The sequence below is a fragment of the Lycorma delicatula genome, chromosome 2 (assembly GCF_047948215.1).
Source record: "Lycorma delicatula isolate Av1 chromosome 2, ASM4794821v1, whole genome shotgun sequence".
Lineage (NCBI taxonomy): Eukaryota > Metazoa > Arthropoda > Insecta > Hemiptera > Fulgoridae > Lycorma > Lycorma delicatula.
In genome coordinates this window covers 111,430,094-111,444,697 of record NC_134456.1, presented here as the reverse complement: position 1 = coordinate 111,444,697, position 14,604 = coordinate 111,430,094, and the positions used below count along the sequence as shown (strand labels likewise).

The window sequence follows — 14,604 nt, the reverse complement described above, 5'->3', positions numbered from 1 at the left end:
AATTTATGTTTACCCTTGCAGAAGACCTGAGACCTTGGTAGGTTCACCGATTAAAAATGCCTACACTTCGAACAGGAATCTGCCTCGCAATAGCAAAACGACTTGAGGTTCAAATGCCAATGCAGCCAGTCACAAGCAGATAAATGGAGGGCCAGAAGTTTCTGCATCTGTTTGTAAACCAAGTACATGAAAACAACTAAGTGTGCTGAGTGTAAGACATTTGTATGTCAAAATCATACCATATCAGTTTGTGCCAATTGTTGGGATGAAAATTAGTAAAAAAAAACCTTACTAAGTAAGGCAAAAGTTTGTCAAAAAATGTAAATTTTTCAATATTATTGTTTCTTTTCTATAAAATGTTAAAGTCAAATGTAAAATAACTTTTAAGTAACTTTAACCAAACCAAACCAACTAGTTTTTATATTTACTTCAATAAATATTGGTTTCTAATATGTAAATCAGTATTTTTATTCTTGGGGCACCCACTACCTCAGTGTAGGGTTGGTGTTCTTAGAAAATAAGTGTAGGGTTCCAGGATTAAATAAAAATGTTGGTCTGGATGTGATTGTTGTAAATTTTGAACACTTTTGATTGGATAATAATTTCAAATTTGTTATCTAAAGAGAAAATACTTCACAGCCAAGCCTGAAATCATATGGAGATTAGGTGAGTTCTTATTGAAAGTAAATTTTAAATAATTCCAGCGAATGAACAAAGCAGATAGTGGTTTGTGGTGTTTTAATGAGGATTGTACACAAAGGAAATATCGTTCTTGATATTAGTAATTTTTTTCTTATTCAGAAAAATTACTAACATAAAAAAAATCAGAGAACGCTCTGATCATATTATAAATATGAATATGGTCATAAATATGAATATAATACGTCCAATTAGTGAACGTTGAATGAATTTTATGACTAATGTTGCTACATTGGTCTTAGTTAATTTATGTCATGAGGTTAATTTATGTTCAGTACACAGATTTGTGTCGTTTTTACTAATCTTTTTAGCTGATAATAGAAAATTTTTTATATTCTAAATGATTTTTTTTTAAATTTTGTCTGTAGTATTTGAAGATACAAACAATTGAGTTTATTAAATTAAAAATTTCTGCGCAACTAAATTCATAAAATACATATATTTTACGTGTATGAAATATACATGAAATTTGTGTATCAGGGAAAAACTTTTTTTCTGATGTGCATTTATTAAAACTATTACAGTAACTCAATTTCGTGGAGATTGAGGTTGGTAATGTTAACAGTGTTAACCTGTCGTTTCGCGGCAATTCCTGTCGTTCCTGTTAGTTCCTGTTGATTATAATTTGGTTAAATTGTTGTTGATTTAAATGTAATTTTACGTGAAAAGTAGTGATTAATGATCGAGTTTGTTTACTGTTAATTATTTTGTTTGGTATTTTTTTCTGTCTAATAGTTCGTTAATTTCCAATAATTTTTAAAATATGGCAGATGAAGGGGATGATTTACCGTACAGGGCAGAATATGCCAAAAGTGGTAGAGCATCTTGCCGTGGATGCAAGGGTAACATCGAGAAAGGTACTCTGCGGCTCGCAGTATTAGTACAAGTAAGTTATTTTCTTTAATATGTGTCATAACAACGTTGACGTAACCTAACTGCATTATTGTTTTCATTTCTTAACTTTCGGCAACTAGAAATTTAAGCGGTTTGGAGTATGGCATTGGTAGCTAATCGTTGATATTTAGTATCCAGCAAAAGTATTTGCTTTTGATGTATATATTCTTGTCTGGTAACTGAGTTTATTTTTTGTATACTGTATTTCTGAGGAAGGGAACTCGAATTATATACTGAGTAACTTTGCAGTCACGCCGGTTTGAATGTTATAGTGTTAGCATTATAATATATATTTATAATTTATCTTAGATAAACTATACAAACTTTGTTAATGCCTATAGCTAAGAATATTTTGAAATGTTTAAAAACAATTGAGTTTGTGATAAGTAACTTCTACCATCAGCTAATTATTACAATGATTATTTTGTAAACATTCACTTGGAAGTTGTTGCCTGAAACAGTGTTAGATAATCATGCAGTTAATTTAATTAGTATGATCGAAGTTTCATAACGTCTTCCCTTTGTCATACGTAATTTCTAAACATAAGATTTCTAATCTTGAATTACTATCCATAAAAATCCTTTAAAAATGTGTGATTGAATTTAGTAATAAAATACATTATGATATTTTCTCTTGTATGACAATAATTAATTAATAATAAAAAATGTCATTGGTTTAATAAAATCACCTGTATATAAAAGACAGATTTTGTTACTGTAAACAAAAATTGCATCATTAATTTGTTGGCCAATGTGTCACTATCAGTTTTTGTTAGGGGTTTCCAAATTGCCAATTTCTTAATTGGTCTCAGAAACATTCTATAATAATCCCTGTTGTAGAATTGTTCATAAAAATTGTTTCCCAAACTGCAATTTGAAAGTTATTAAATAAAATTTTTAAAAAATATTTAGGCATATTTATTTGGAAAAATAATTATTTTTGACAAAAAAGCAAATAAAATTTACTAATATACATGTATTTTTTTACCTTTCTCATAATATTTTCCATTACATGTGCAATCCTCCTAACTGACTTTGGCAGTAGTTTAACTCATTTTACTGGTAGATTTTTTTTTGAGTTGAGACATATTTAGGATATGGTAAAAAAATGTATTGGACCTGAATTGTGTCTCATTTAATTTATCAGTGTTGTGTGTTTTGAGAAGTTTGATTATCAAAAGTGTTGGATTATGATTTTTCTTAGTGCTTGATTTCAACCAGGTTGGTGAAGTTTTTTTTTATATATGATTGAGTGGTAGATGCCTTTAGCCTTTCAAATTCTAGAATAATCCTATAATCTAAGTTACACTAAGTCTAGTTCTAATGCTACATTAATTATCCCTGCAGTCTAGAAATTGTTTTCCAGCAAAATGAAAAATGTATTAATAAGTAGAGAGAGGATTATAATATGACATTATAATTAGAACATAAGCTTCTGTAATGAGAATTTTGTCACTCAAATCTACTGTCACACAAGCACATTTTCATGTGTTTGTGTATTCTATGTTCAAATATGAACATAATCCTATCCTTCTCTTACATTTGTAAAATGTTACATGAATATTCGTAGCTGTATGCCCTGCTTTTGTTATGAAGTTTTGGTTGTTGGTTGTGTAGCTGAATTGAAGACCATGGAAAGGCAAGTTCATGGCACCTTAAAGCAGATATAATAGACAGCCAGATAAGTCTTTCTGGTTGTGATAGGATCCAGATGTGAAGTTTAAATATAGGAGGTTAATTTGTAAATCCTTTGTTGGTTTTTCTTATATATTGTAACAGGACCACTTTAACCGATCAAGGTAATGAATGTATTTCTTCCAATTAAGAAGAAAGAAAGAGAAAATAATAATGAAAAGAATCTAGAAGGAACCAAAAAGGATTCTTTTCTGAGAATAGGCACCTCCAAAAGCTCTTTTTGACCAGAAGGGTTACCGGACCAGAAAAGAACTTAAAGAAAAATGTAATGGTGTGGACAAAGAGAATTATTACACTTAAGCAATCAAAGAGACGAGTCGGGCACTGGTTCTGCAGGCCAGGAGATATAAATACTATTAGGGAGCAGCAGAAAGTGTCAGTTGTTCTGCAAGGCCATGTTCGGTGCATTTGTGATAACAGCTGTATCAGTAAGTGTGTGGTAACAACTTGCAAAGTATACATCATGAGTATGGTGTAGACAGCTGTTGAATACAGGAAGTTGTTTGCTGAGTTATTGCAAACAGTAATGAAAGTTATAGCATTCTGTTCATTCAAAAAGTGTTGGATAGTTCTACTATAAACAGTAAGTAATTATTCTTGCAGAAAGTGGACTGTATAAACTTTAGACTTTTCTATTATTATCTTGTTTTTAATGTAATTTTGGTTTCTGTCAGTTATTATAAAGTTTTCGTATATTGGACCGTGTTTTGATATTTATAATTCAACTATCATTAAATAAATATTGTCTTTTTATTTGAATTATTATTTTGTATGTTACATTTATTTATTGTTATTATTATTATTTATTTTATTGTATATGTTTTTAGAGTAATAGATTGTACTTACAAGTAGTTCTTACATTTGTAACTCGATCGCGCAACAATATTATAGAGGCAATCAGCATCCTTGTACTACTTTCTGTATATTAGGTTTTCTTTCTATGTGTGTTCTTATATCTGTGCTGTAGTTTTCTTTACAATAGTTATCTACGATTTCATTTCAACAATAATACTGTTAGATTTGGCGCCCAAATAACCAAACCTAATGATTGGATCACATTTCCAAAAGTAAAAGCCATTTTCATTAATATGTTTAAAATCAGCAGTATTTACATAAAATAACACCTGCTTAGGTTCATACCTTTTTATGTTAATTTTACTGTTTTGCTGAATATTTTATTTATTCATTAGAAAAAATACTCATGAAAATTATTGTTTGATTAAATTTCCATATTTGAAATTACATATTTTGAAAAAGATGTATAAATCGAGCAAATTAAATTGGAATATTGAAGTAAATTTCATCATTTTTTACTTAAATTAACAAATTAAGTTGGAATATTGGGGTAAATTGTAAGTAAGCAGAAGTAAGAGTTTTTTCATTCATCATGATAAACTCAATGAAGTTTCTTTGAACTCAGTGAACATTTCTTGACTTTATGTTTAATATTTCTTTGCTTTCATAAAGAGTATATTTACAAAAGTTTAAAAGTTTATGAAAGGTCTGCCGGAATGTTTTTTAATCAACCAAATGAAAACTATTGGATACATTGGAGTGGCCAAACATTATGTAATAAGATTTTTGAAATGGTCAGAATTACTGTTGGATAAGTATAAATAAAACCAAATGTTAGATATAAATTTAATAGTTATTTATCTGTTATCATTAAGGGTGCCCTATGCTTTTATTACTTGTAATTATATTTTTTCCTTTTTATTAGCTTTTTTTTATAATAATTATATTATAATGTGTAGAAAAGCTTCCAGAAAGAGAGAAAATTAAGAAAGAAGAATCTTGAAGAAATAGCAAAGGAATCAAAGAAAGGTGAAGAAGATGCGAGCAATGGAATTATTACACTTGAACAATCAAAAGGAGGGGTCAGGTACTAGTTACTGTAGGTCTGAAGATATAAATACTGCTGTTGATCAGCAGAGGACGTTATAAGTTCGAGTTCAGTCCAGTGTTCAATAAAAACAATCATGACGTGCAGGAGTATTTGGAATAAGTAGTTGGTAGCAAACTAGTGAAGACTGCATCACGAGTATTCCATTTTAGACTGTTTGAAAACAAGAAGCTTTTCAGTGAGTTATTTGTGAACAGGGATGAACATGACATTCTATTCATTCATGAAGTGAATTGTATGACTTGTAGATTTTTTTATGTTATTTTAATGTTAATTCAATATTAATTTCTATTAGTTTATTACAAAGTTGTTATTATATCGGAATTGTATTTTGGTATTTATAATTAAATCTGTTATTAAATTAATTTTTTATTTAATTTGAATTTATATTCTTACCTGATAAATTATTTATGAGTAATAATCTATATTTGCAAGAAATCTTTACATGTGCTACCTCTCAATATCCTTGTCAAACTACGAATACTTGACAATATAGATTTTCTTTTTTAAATAGTAGATTAATAATGCAAAGAAAATTATTAAAAATCTTCCATTAACATACATAATTTTGTAAAGAAAATGATTTAATCCCTTGTTTTCATGAACCTAGATAATTTTCCTAAAGAAAGTCATTTCGTAGGTAGTTTTCATTAGTATAGATGAATTTTGTGTAGAAAATAATTTAATATTTTGTTTCTATTAAATTTGAATGATATTATTTTTCCCCGTTTAGTGTGTATGTAACTTTATACATTTTAAATAAAAGTGTATTAATAAAACATTTATTTTTATTTGCCAGTTGACAACTACATATAAGAACCCAATACAATAAAACATTTGGCATAGTTAAATTGCTATCTACCCCCACTTTCTAAAGTTTGTTGCATAAAATAGACTATGACCATTAACACTGAAATCATTAACATCATGCACAAAATTTGAATAACACTACATACATTAACCGAACAAGATTACTAATATTTTCAGAAAAGAAGGTTGTTGTGGTACTTTAAAGATAAAAAGTAGAGATTATTTTTATATCAGGTCAATTATGACATTAAATGAGATTAAACATTTCTGATTTTGTTTTCTACATTTATGTAATTTTTTATTGTTATATTGTATCAAGGCATTTATGATGTTTGATCAATTTGTCTCAGTTTTATGCAAGTTTATGTATTAGAATGTTTGTGAAGTTATTATGGATGGATTAGTATATTCTTTATGAAATTTTGAAAGTATAAAAGATTTAATTTGTTTTATATTTGCATTTGTTTTTCAGTGAAATTGTGTTTAAATGTGTTGATGAGTTGTTTTAGTGTGTTTTGATGTTTGTAGGATCGTATTTTAATTCATGTTTTTGTAATAATGAAGTCATCTATTCTATTATGGAGTTCTGCATTTATACAGAAGTGCTGTTTCCTTTGTCTGATAAAAGTGTTGTTTTGTATATCTATTTCTGCTTTAGATTGAAGACTCAATTTTATTTCGGATATGAAGCTTTTGTTCTTAAAAATGTTGCAGATTTTTTCCCATATAGGCCACCTTTCAAACGTTTTACTCATATTAAACAAAATTACATTCCTTCTTAGAAACCTAAAACATAATTTACATTGCAAATAAAATAACAAAGCAAATCACCATAGTTGATGCTAAAACTATATAGTGTTTGGACTAAAGGTATCTAAAAGTAGCAGCTTATATTATGAGATCCAGTTAATATAATTTAATAATTTTTTTTTAATAAACACTGCTACTTACAAAGTTTTAATGTTGGTTAGTCAAGTTCAGTGTGTGTACCTTTTGTAGCTTGGCAGACATCTAAACGACAATCTAACTTTTGCCAGTGTTTAGGAGTACCTGTGACGTTATTAGACCAACAGCTTCAACAATTCTGTTTTAAAATGTTCAGATCTCAAACTTTTTTTTTTTGTATATTTAACTTTTAATAAATCTCCAGGCAAAAAAAAGTTGAAAGGAGTGATATCTGAAGATCCAGGTGGCCGTGCAGTTGGACCTCCTTGTTCAATCCAACATTTGGGGAAAGTATTATTCAAGGACATGGTAACATCTCAGTGAAAGTTGTGGAGCACCATCTTGTTGGAAATTGAAGCCTGCAGGAATCTGAGGAACAACAAAGTTCTCAAGCATGTTGAGGTATGTGTGTCCTGTCAGAGTGGGCTTCATGAAAAAAAAATTGGCCAATGACGCCAATTTTGTGAATCCTAACCAAACATTGACTTTTGATGTGTCCTTTTCATTTTCGATTACTGCATGGGAGTTTTTACTACCCCAAATTCAACAATTGCGTCTGTTAACTTTCCTGCTAGTATGAAAGTTGCCTCATCATTAAATAACAATATGTCAAAATAATTGGGATTGTTTCTGACATTGCATTACCTTTGCAGCAAACTGATATTATAGGCAGTAATCATTTGGTTTAATGTAATGAAGGAGTTGTAAGTAAATGAAGCCACTTGTGAACAGCAGAACAAGGAATTTACAGCTTGTAACCAGCCAGCCTTTACATATAACGATGCAAAGGCTAGATAGACATAGTTGAGTAATTTAATATACGGACACATAAAAATTACATTCTAAATACGCTTTCAATATAAAAAAAGGATTTTTCAAAATTTGGTTCAGTCTTTCCACTGATCATCTGAAGAATCTGTGTGATAAGGTGAAAGCTAGCTAAGACGTCAATGAAGTTTTTGTATTTTCACCTTGAAATGTATTGTAATAGTTTTTAAAAACCCCTTTAAATTTTTAAAACACTACTTTATAGTAGCAAAACTTATAATTTGGGCATTTTTCTCTCCTCTGCCTGCAAGTTGTCTTTAATTTTTAAGATAGTCTTGACTATCAGACTGTCTTTAAAAATTAAGACAACTTGCAGGTTTTTGTTTTACCTTACAAAATTACTAATTACATTTTGAACCTACATAGTTTTATCTGATCTGCTATTAATAAACCCTGTAATGTTTTTTTATAACAAAAATAATGTACCTGGTAAGATGAAAATTAGTCATTGGTTTAGGATTTTGTAATTTCACATGGTCTGATGTTTGACATTTTGGACATTTTTATTTGTGGATGAGGCACCAGATTTGTGGTGGCATTTTGTATGGTTGCAAGTGGTCAGTGTATCTTATTTCTAGATTAATTTTAACCCTGATAAAGAACAAGTTACATTACTTGTAAACAAGTGTGCCAAATGGGTTGTCATTTAATTACAGCATATAGTGTATAGATTTTCTTCATGTGTGCCAACACTATGACTAAAACATCTTCAGTTCCTATACCTAATTTTTTCTTTGTTGTGATGGGAAATTTTTGATAATGTGTTACCACATTCATGATTTACATCCGATTGGAATATGGTGTTGTAAATGACAAAACTCAAGTCGAAGATTTGTGTGAATAATATTTGATTTATTTATTTTTTATTTCAGTCACCATCATTTGATGGCAAGATGCCATTATGGTTCCATTTCATGTGCTTCTTTGGTAAACAGAATCCAAAAAGTGTTAGTAATATTGCTCATTTTGAAGAACTAAAATTCGAGGATCAAGAAAAAATCAGGAAACAAGTTGGTGAGCTCAGCATTCATTTTATTGTTTTATTTATATCAGGTATATAATAAATAATATGTGTATGCTGTTTGTTATGAGGAGGTAGATATTGTTTGGTAATCTGAGAAAATACTAAACAGATTTGAAAAATTCCTTAGGTTGAAATATTACTTCTATTTGAGTAATGTTGGATATATAATAATCTAATTATCTCACTTTCCCTTCCTAATTGTGAGATAATTGTTATATGTAAATAATAGTGTCCATGTGTTAGTATGTTTGTATTCGCTTAAAACAGAGGAACTGTTGGACCAGTTGAAATAATTTTTTTATCAATATATTTTTCCTTAAATTTAACTGTTAAGTGAATTCTATGATTTGGATAATATTATAAAGTAAAAAGCAGTGATATTCATATTCGAATGTTCAACAGAAATTTAAGGTATGTCTGTAAATTGTTTAGAGATTTTTAATTTCTTATCTAACTGAAGCAAAACAATCTTTCCTCATTTTGCTTACTGAATATTTAAATTAATACATTTTAACATGCTGACTGTTACTTCAATTTGTGCCTCTGTCCTCAGGGATTTTGTGTAAACATCAGAACTCAGAACTGTCTGCTATGGTTTTTTTAGGTAATAATCAAGTCTAATATTTTTTTTAAGTTGGCATCATACAACTCAAAAAAACTCAAGTAAGTTGTATGATGCCAACTTAAAAAAAAATTAGACTTGATTATTACCTAAAAAAATATATATAATTAAACCCCAAAAAAATTTGTAAGAAGTTTATGTAATTTTAAATAAATACTTCAACCTCCCTTTCAGTGGAAATTTTTTGTCTTTTTTTAGTATCCTTTTTTTATATATTTTATTTGTATCTTAGTTCCAGCTTTTGTTGATTAAATTTTAGAAACTGATTGTCACACTCCTGTTTCCTCTAAATCCAAGTTTGAGTGATTTTTAGCTCTGCAACATTGAAGAAGTTTGTGCCATGATACTAACTTAAAATATACTTTATTAAAAAATTAATGATTCTATATTGCATTCTGTCTATACATCATCTTTTGCTGTCATTGGGGACAGATACTGTTTACAGCCCATCTCTGTGTATCCCAATATCCCATAAGTATGATACTAATCTAAACTTTTTATAATATATTTTTTTTTTAAAGTTAAAAATTGTGTTTTTATGACAGTCTTTTGAGTATTAAGAATAATTAAATATTTTCTTAATAGCAGTTATACTTTTCTTACCCTACTTAGTGGATACAGTGTCGCTTATTGTTGGACATAAAGGTACACTTGAATTCCATGCTTTACTTTATGTGGCAGTTTTTTTATGACTGTGATATATTTAGCATTTGTAACACTTAATCACGGTTTCTTTAAGAATAATTGATTTTCTTCATGCAATCAGACTGTCTTACTGTTTATTTAACCACCACTTGTAATTCATATAATTTTTGACTGATCATTTCACTTTACTTTATTATTTGTTTTTTAATGGTACTGTTGTACTATTGTTTATGCTCAAAGAATACTGAATCGATCTTGTAAATTTTTTTTTGGGAATAGAAGTACAAGAGGCAAGGTTTGTTTTTTATCAAATTCTGCTGAACATTACTCTTTTTGGTTACCAGAATAATTGATGTAATTTAGTAGATTGGTTTCCTAATAAGTACTAATTAAAATTTCTGTTCATTTATATTTCAAATTAATTTATAAATAATCAATTTTTTTCATTTTTAAAAATAGAATAGCATACTGTTTATTCATAACATATTGTTTATTCTATTCTCAAAATTGATAACAGTTCTGTGAACATTTAAGTTATCACAAAATTTGCTATTGTATAACAAATAAGACCCTAATCACAGTCCTGTTGATGAATGGAATAAAGAAGATACACTTGTGAAACTAAATTTGGTATGTTGCCATGCAGCTGTGTATTTAGGTCACTGGAGGTAATGGGAAATTACTTTTCATTTCCACTGTAAGCCTGATTGATATTATTGATAAGTAGAGATCGGATTATATGCAACATAAAAAACTTGAAATATTTATAAAAAATGCTTAAAATATGCATCTCAAATATGAAAAGTGTCAAATATGCAAGTTTAAATAATAAAAAAAAAAAAAAGAAGTAATTTTTAGTCTTTTATTTCAAAATCAGCATACGGTTAGTAAGTAGTTGAATAACATATGGATAAATTTTATAATTAACAATTATTTAACTTTTTGTTATTTTCATAAACATAAACAATCAGGTACTGTTCGAAATGTTCGGTAGTAAGATTGTGTCTTTGATCAGTCAAAATATTTTTATAAGTGGAAAAGGATCACTCCACATCCACTGAGGTAACTGGGCAGAATTTGAATTTGGGAGTTATGTTAGCACTTATTGTTTCTGGCAAAAGTTCACCCGTCCCATTAATAAAACCATCAATTTAACACACAGGTTCAAAACCTGGGTTATTGTTCAAAATGTTTTCAAATTTTTCTTTAAGATTACACGGGAATACCTCTGGCAATGCAGAGTTCATTTGGCGGATTTTATTCATTAAATGAATCACAGCTATGCTTTTTTTTTATATACTAGAATCATTAAATGCTTCCTTGGACTGACAAACTGCCATAGTCTCTGCACTATTGAAGTCATTTACTACACCTTTGATGGCCTCAAATGTTCATTGTAAAACAGCACAGTTTCAATCCACGTTCCCCATCGAGTTACCACTAGTTTAGGAGGTAAAGGCACATTTGGCAGTTTTTCTTTATAGGCTTTATTGCAAGCAGGTGTCTTAAGAAACACTTTCTTTGTTGATGAAACCAGTTTATTTACATTCCCAGACGTGGATCGTACACATGGATCATACTTCTTCAATGAGTCGATGTACTCTGTGAGCAGAGCACGTCACATGAATCAAATTCGAATAAAGTACTTGGAGAGCTGTAGCTGCCTTGATTGTATAGGGAGCAGCATCTGAGAGAAATATAAACAGTCTCTCATCTGCAGAAGATTCCGGAAATATTTTTTTAATACCCTCATTCATGAATCTGGCGATTGCAGAATGATTGTCTTTTCAAGGTGTTTGCAGGCCACCAAATAGGAAGTAGGAAGAAGAAGGCTCTAGTTTTAATGTACCAACAATTAAACTCGGAATGAAACTGCCACAAATATCGGTAGTTTCGTCAGCTGAAATCCAAATAATGCTGTCCTTAAGTTCATTGCGTGTTTCTTCCAGAACATGCAGGTAAATTGTAAGAATGTAATTTTTACGCAGTGTTGATTCATGTGGTATATTTTGATTCAAGCAATATTTTCGCAGAAAATCTTTGAAGGTAGGATTTGTAAGTTTGTGAAGAGGAATATTACTTGTAAGCAATGCTTCACGTAAATCCATGCTAAAGTGGTTTTTTTGTTTACCTTTGGAAGTGAAATCACTGCTACTTGCTGCTGTTACAAGTTGTTGTCGTGGGACTTTCTTTTGTAATTCTGTGATATGAAGGCTTGTCTTGACATGCTAGTCTATTTGAAACATTTTGTGCACGAAATATTTTTCTCGTAAACTCAATAATATAAAAAATTTCCGTCATATGTAAATATTCCATGATAGTCAGCTGTCCATGAAGAGACACTTCTTTTTTCGGGAGGCATGGTACACATTAAACTTTACACAAACAAATAAAAAACTAAACTGATGCAATGAACACCAACAATAAAATGTGTAATTTAATTGCCCAGTGGGAGAGTACCGCAGTAGGCATGTGCGACACAGAAAGGTATAGTCGGTCCTTGTCTTGCATGAGTTTGTGTTTTACTTGGACTCATAGTAATATTATCCTACCAAAACAACAGACGCGTAGCTGCTAAGTGTGCCTTAAGAAACGTGCGTCTAATAGGTTTGGCCGGCTACAATGTATGACTTCATTTGTTTTGGTAGGTACCCTACCAAAAAATATTGTAAATATAGCGAAAATATGCATCATCACTAGATTTTAAGGAAAAAATGCAATAACCAGTGAGAATGGGCTTAATATGCAAATGCATATAATCTGGTCTCTATTGATAAGAATGATAAAAGTGATTTTGAGAAGTGTCTTGTTTCTCATCCTGAGTCACATACAACCAGTATGATTATCATTTCATACTAGTGCCTTCAAGTATACTTGATGTACACTTGCATACTTGAATTTTAGAGACAAAAATTTTTGTTAGTGCAGTTTTGTATTAAAAATAGTATTTTCAATGCTAGTATGCCTTTTAAAATTATACTATTACCACATATATTAATGTATGTCAATAAAATTATGTTATCATGATTTCACATTCTGCATGAAGAAAATTCAGAGCAACAATTCTGGTATCATAATTTTTCTATGTGGTTCCCTCAGGCAGGAAAAGTCAATAAAAGTCTGGAAATATAAACTTAGTCGGAAAAGTCAGGAAAAATTATAAAAAATGTCAGAGAATTGAATTTTTGTTATCGAATTAAGATTATGTTATTAATAAAATATTTTTTAGGTAATGCCAAAATATATTTGATATACTTTCCCGGCATCGTGAAGTGACAACCCCATCACCCAGCACATTGCAACTATGTGCATCAAGCAGCCATTAATATGTCCTGTTCTTACTTACATTCCCTAATTATTCTTTTATATTAAAGGAGGAATATTCCAAATTACTGTTAATTTTTTCACTGGTGAAATTTTAACAGAATCTTACCATTGAAAAAGTTAAAGGTTTTCAATTGTTTTCTTGGAATTTTTCTCAAACCACCATGAATCTTTTTTTTGTATTTTAGGTAATTAATGCTTTTAAATGGCATCTAAAAAGACTCTGTTTAATGATAAGTGGTTGAATATAAACTTACACCTAGAATTGCGTTGGTTGACATTTTTTTTTATGTTTTATTTTTTTGTGTATCATACTTTTTTTGATGTGCGTAAATAACATTTTATGCTGGGCAATATAAGCCGAAAGACAGTGACTTTGCGCAGTAAAGGAAAGGATGAAAATTAGAATTCTAAAAACAATCCAAGCTTCCGAAGAACCATTGTAATAATCATGTTGAAAAATCTGTGTATGCATATTTATATATGTATATATTTTTTTTATTAATCTTATTTTTTATGATCCATTTTGTTTTAGACAATGTTTCTTTATACTTAATATATTTTTATAGTAATAATAATCTTTATAATAGTATTATCTCCTAATATTTTGATTGTTATACAACTTTAAAATTTTTCATTTTTTACTTATATGACCATTCAAGCCTTGCAAGCCTTTACCCTTTCTTTGATCTTGTGCCATTATTTTTTTCAACCGATTTCTTAAAATACTTTTAAACTTTATTCAATCTTTGTAATTTTAATCTTTTTCCCAATGATTTGATTCCTTGTAATCTCCCTTTTAATACTGTTTTCACCTTCCTTTCTTTCATCAACACAGTGTATGTCTAAACAGTTGTAATCGTCTGGCTTTAATTTCTGCTATTTTATCTGCATAATTGTGTTTATTTCCTATTACTTTATTAATTCCTATACTGCATTTTCTTCTTTTTTTCTAAGACTACAAATTCTTTATATTGTATTTTTGAAACATGAGCTCATAATTTTTCATTAATTGATAAAGTGTAAATTTTAAGTTATATTTATTTCAGATTAAGAAATTACTGGTTATTATGCCAAGGTGGGGCTATCATATGATGTAATCATTTTGCATAGGTTTAAATTAATTTCTTCCTTTGAATATTTGTAAAACAAGTTTTACTTTTTCAAGCAGTAAGAAAATATTAGTATGTTTTTCAAAAAAATTAATTTATTTAT

The 14,604-nt window shown here is 29.3% G+C and overlaps 1 protein-coding gene across 1 annotated transcript in view; it reads left to right on the top strand.

Annotated features, from left to right (window-relative positions):
* The first annotated feature begins 1,243 nt into the window (after positions 1 to 1,243).
* The window catches only part of Parp1 (Poly-(ADP-ribose) polymerase), a 103,613-nt gene continuing 90,252 nt past the window's right edge, over positions 1,244 to 14,604 (top strand). The window contains exons 1-2 of the mRNA XM_075356070.1: positions 1,244 to 1,585; positions 8,647 to 8,788. Coding sequence (XP_075212185.1) covers positions 1,463 to 1,585; positions 8,647 to 8,788 — 265 coding nt within the window. The 5' untranslated portion in view covers positions 1,244 to 1,462. The remainder of the gene's footprint in view (positions 1,586 to 8,646; positions 8,789 to 14,604) is intronic.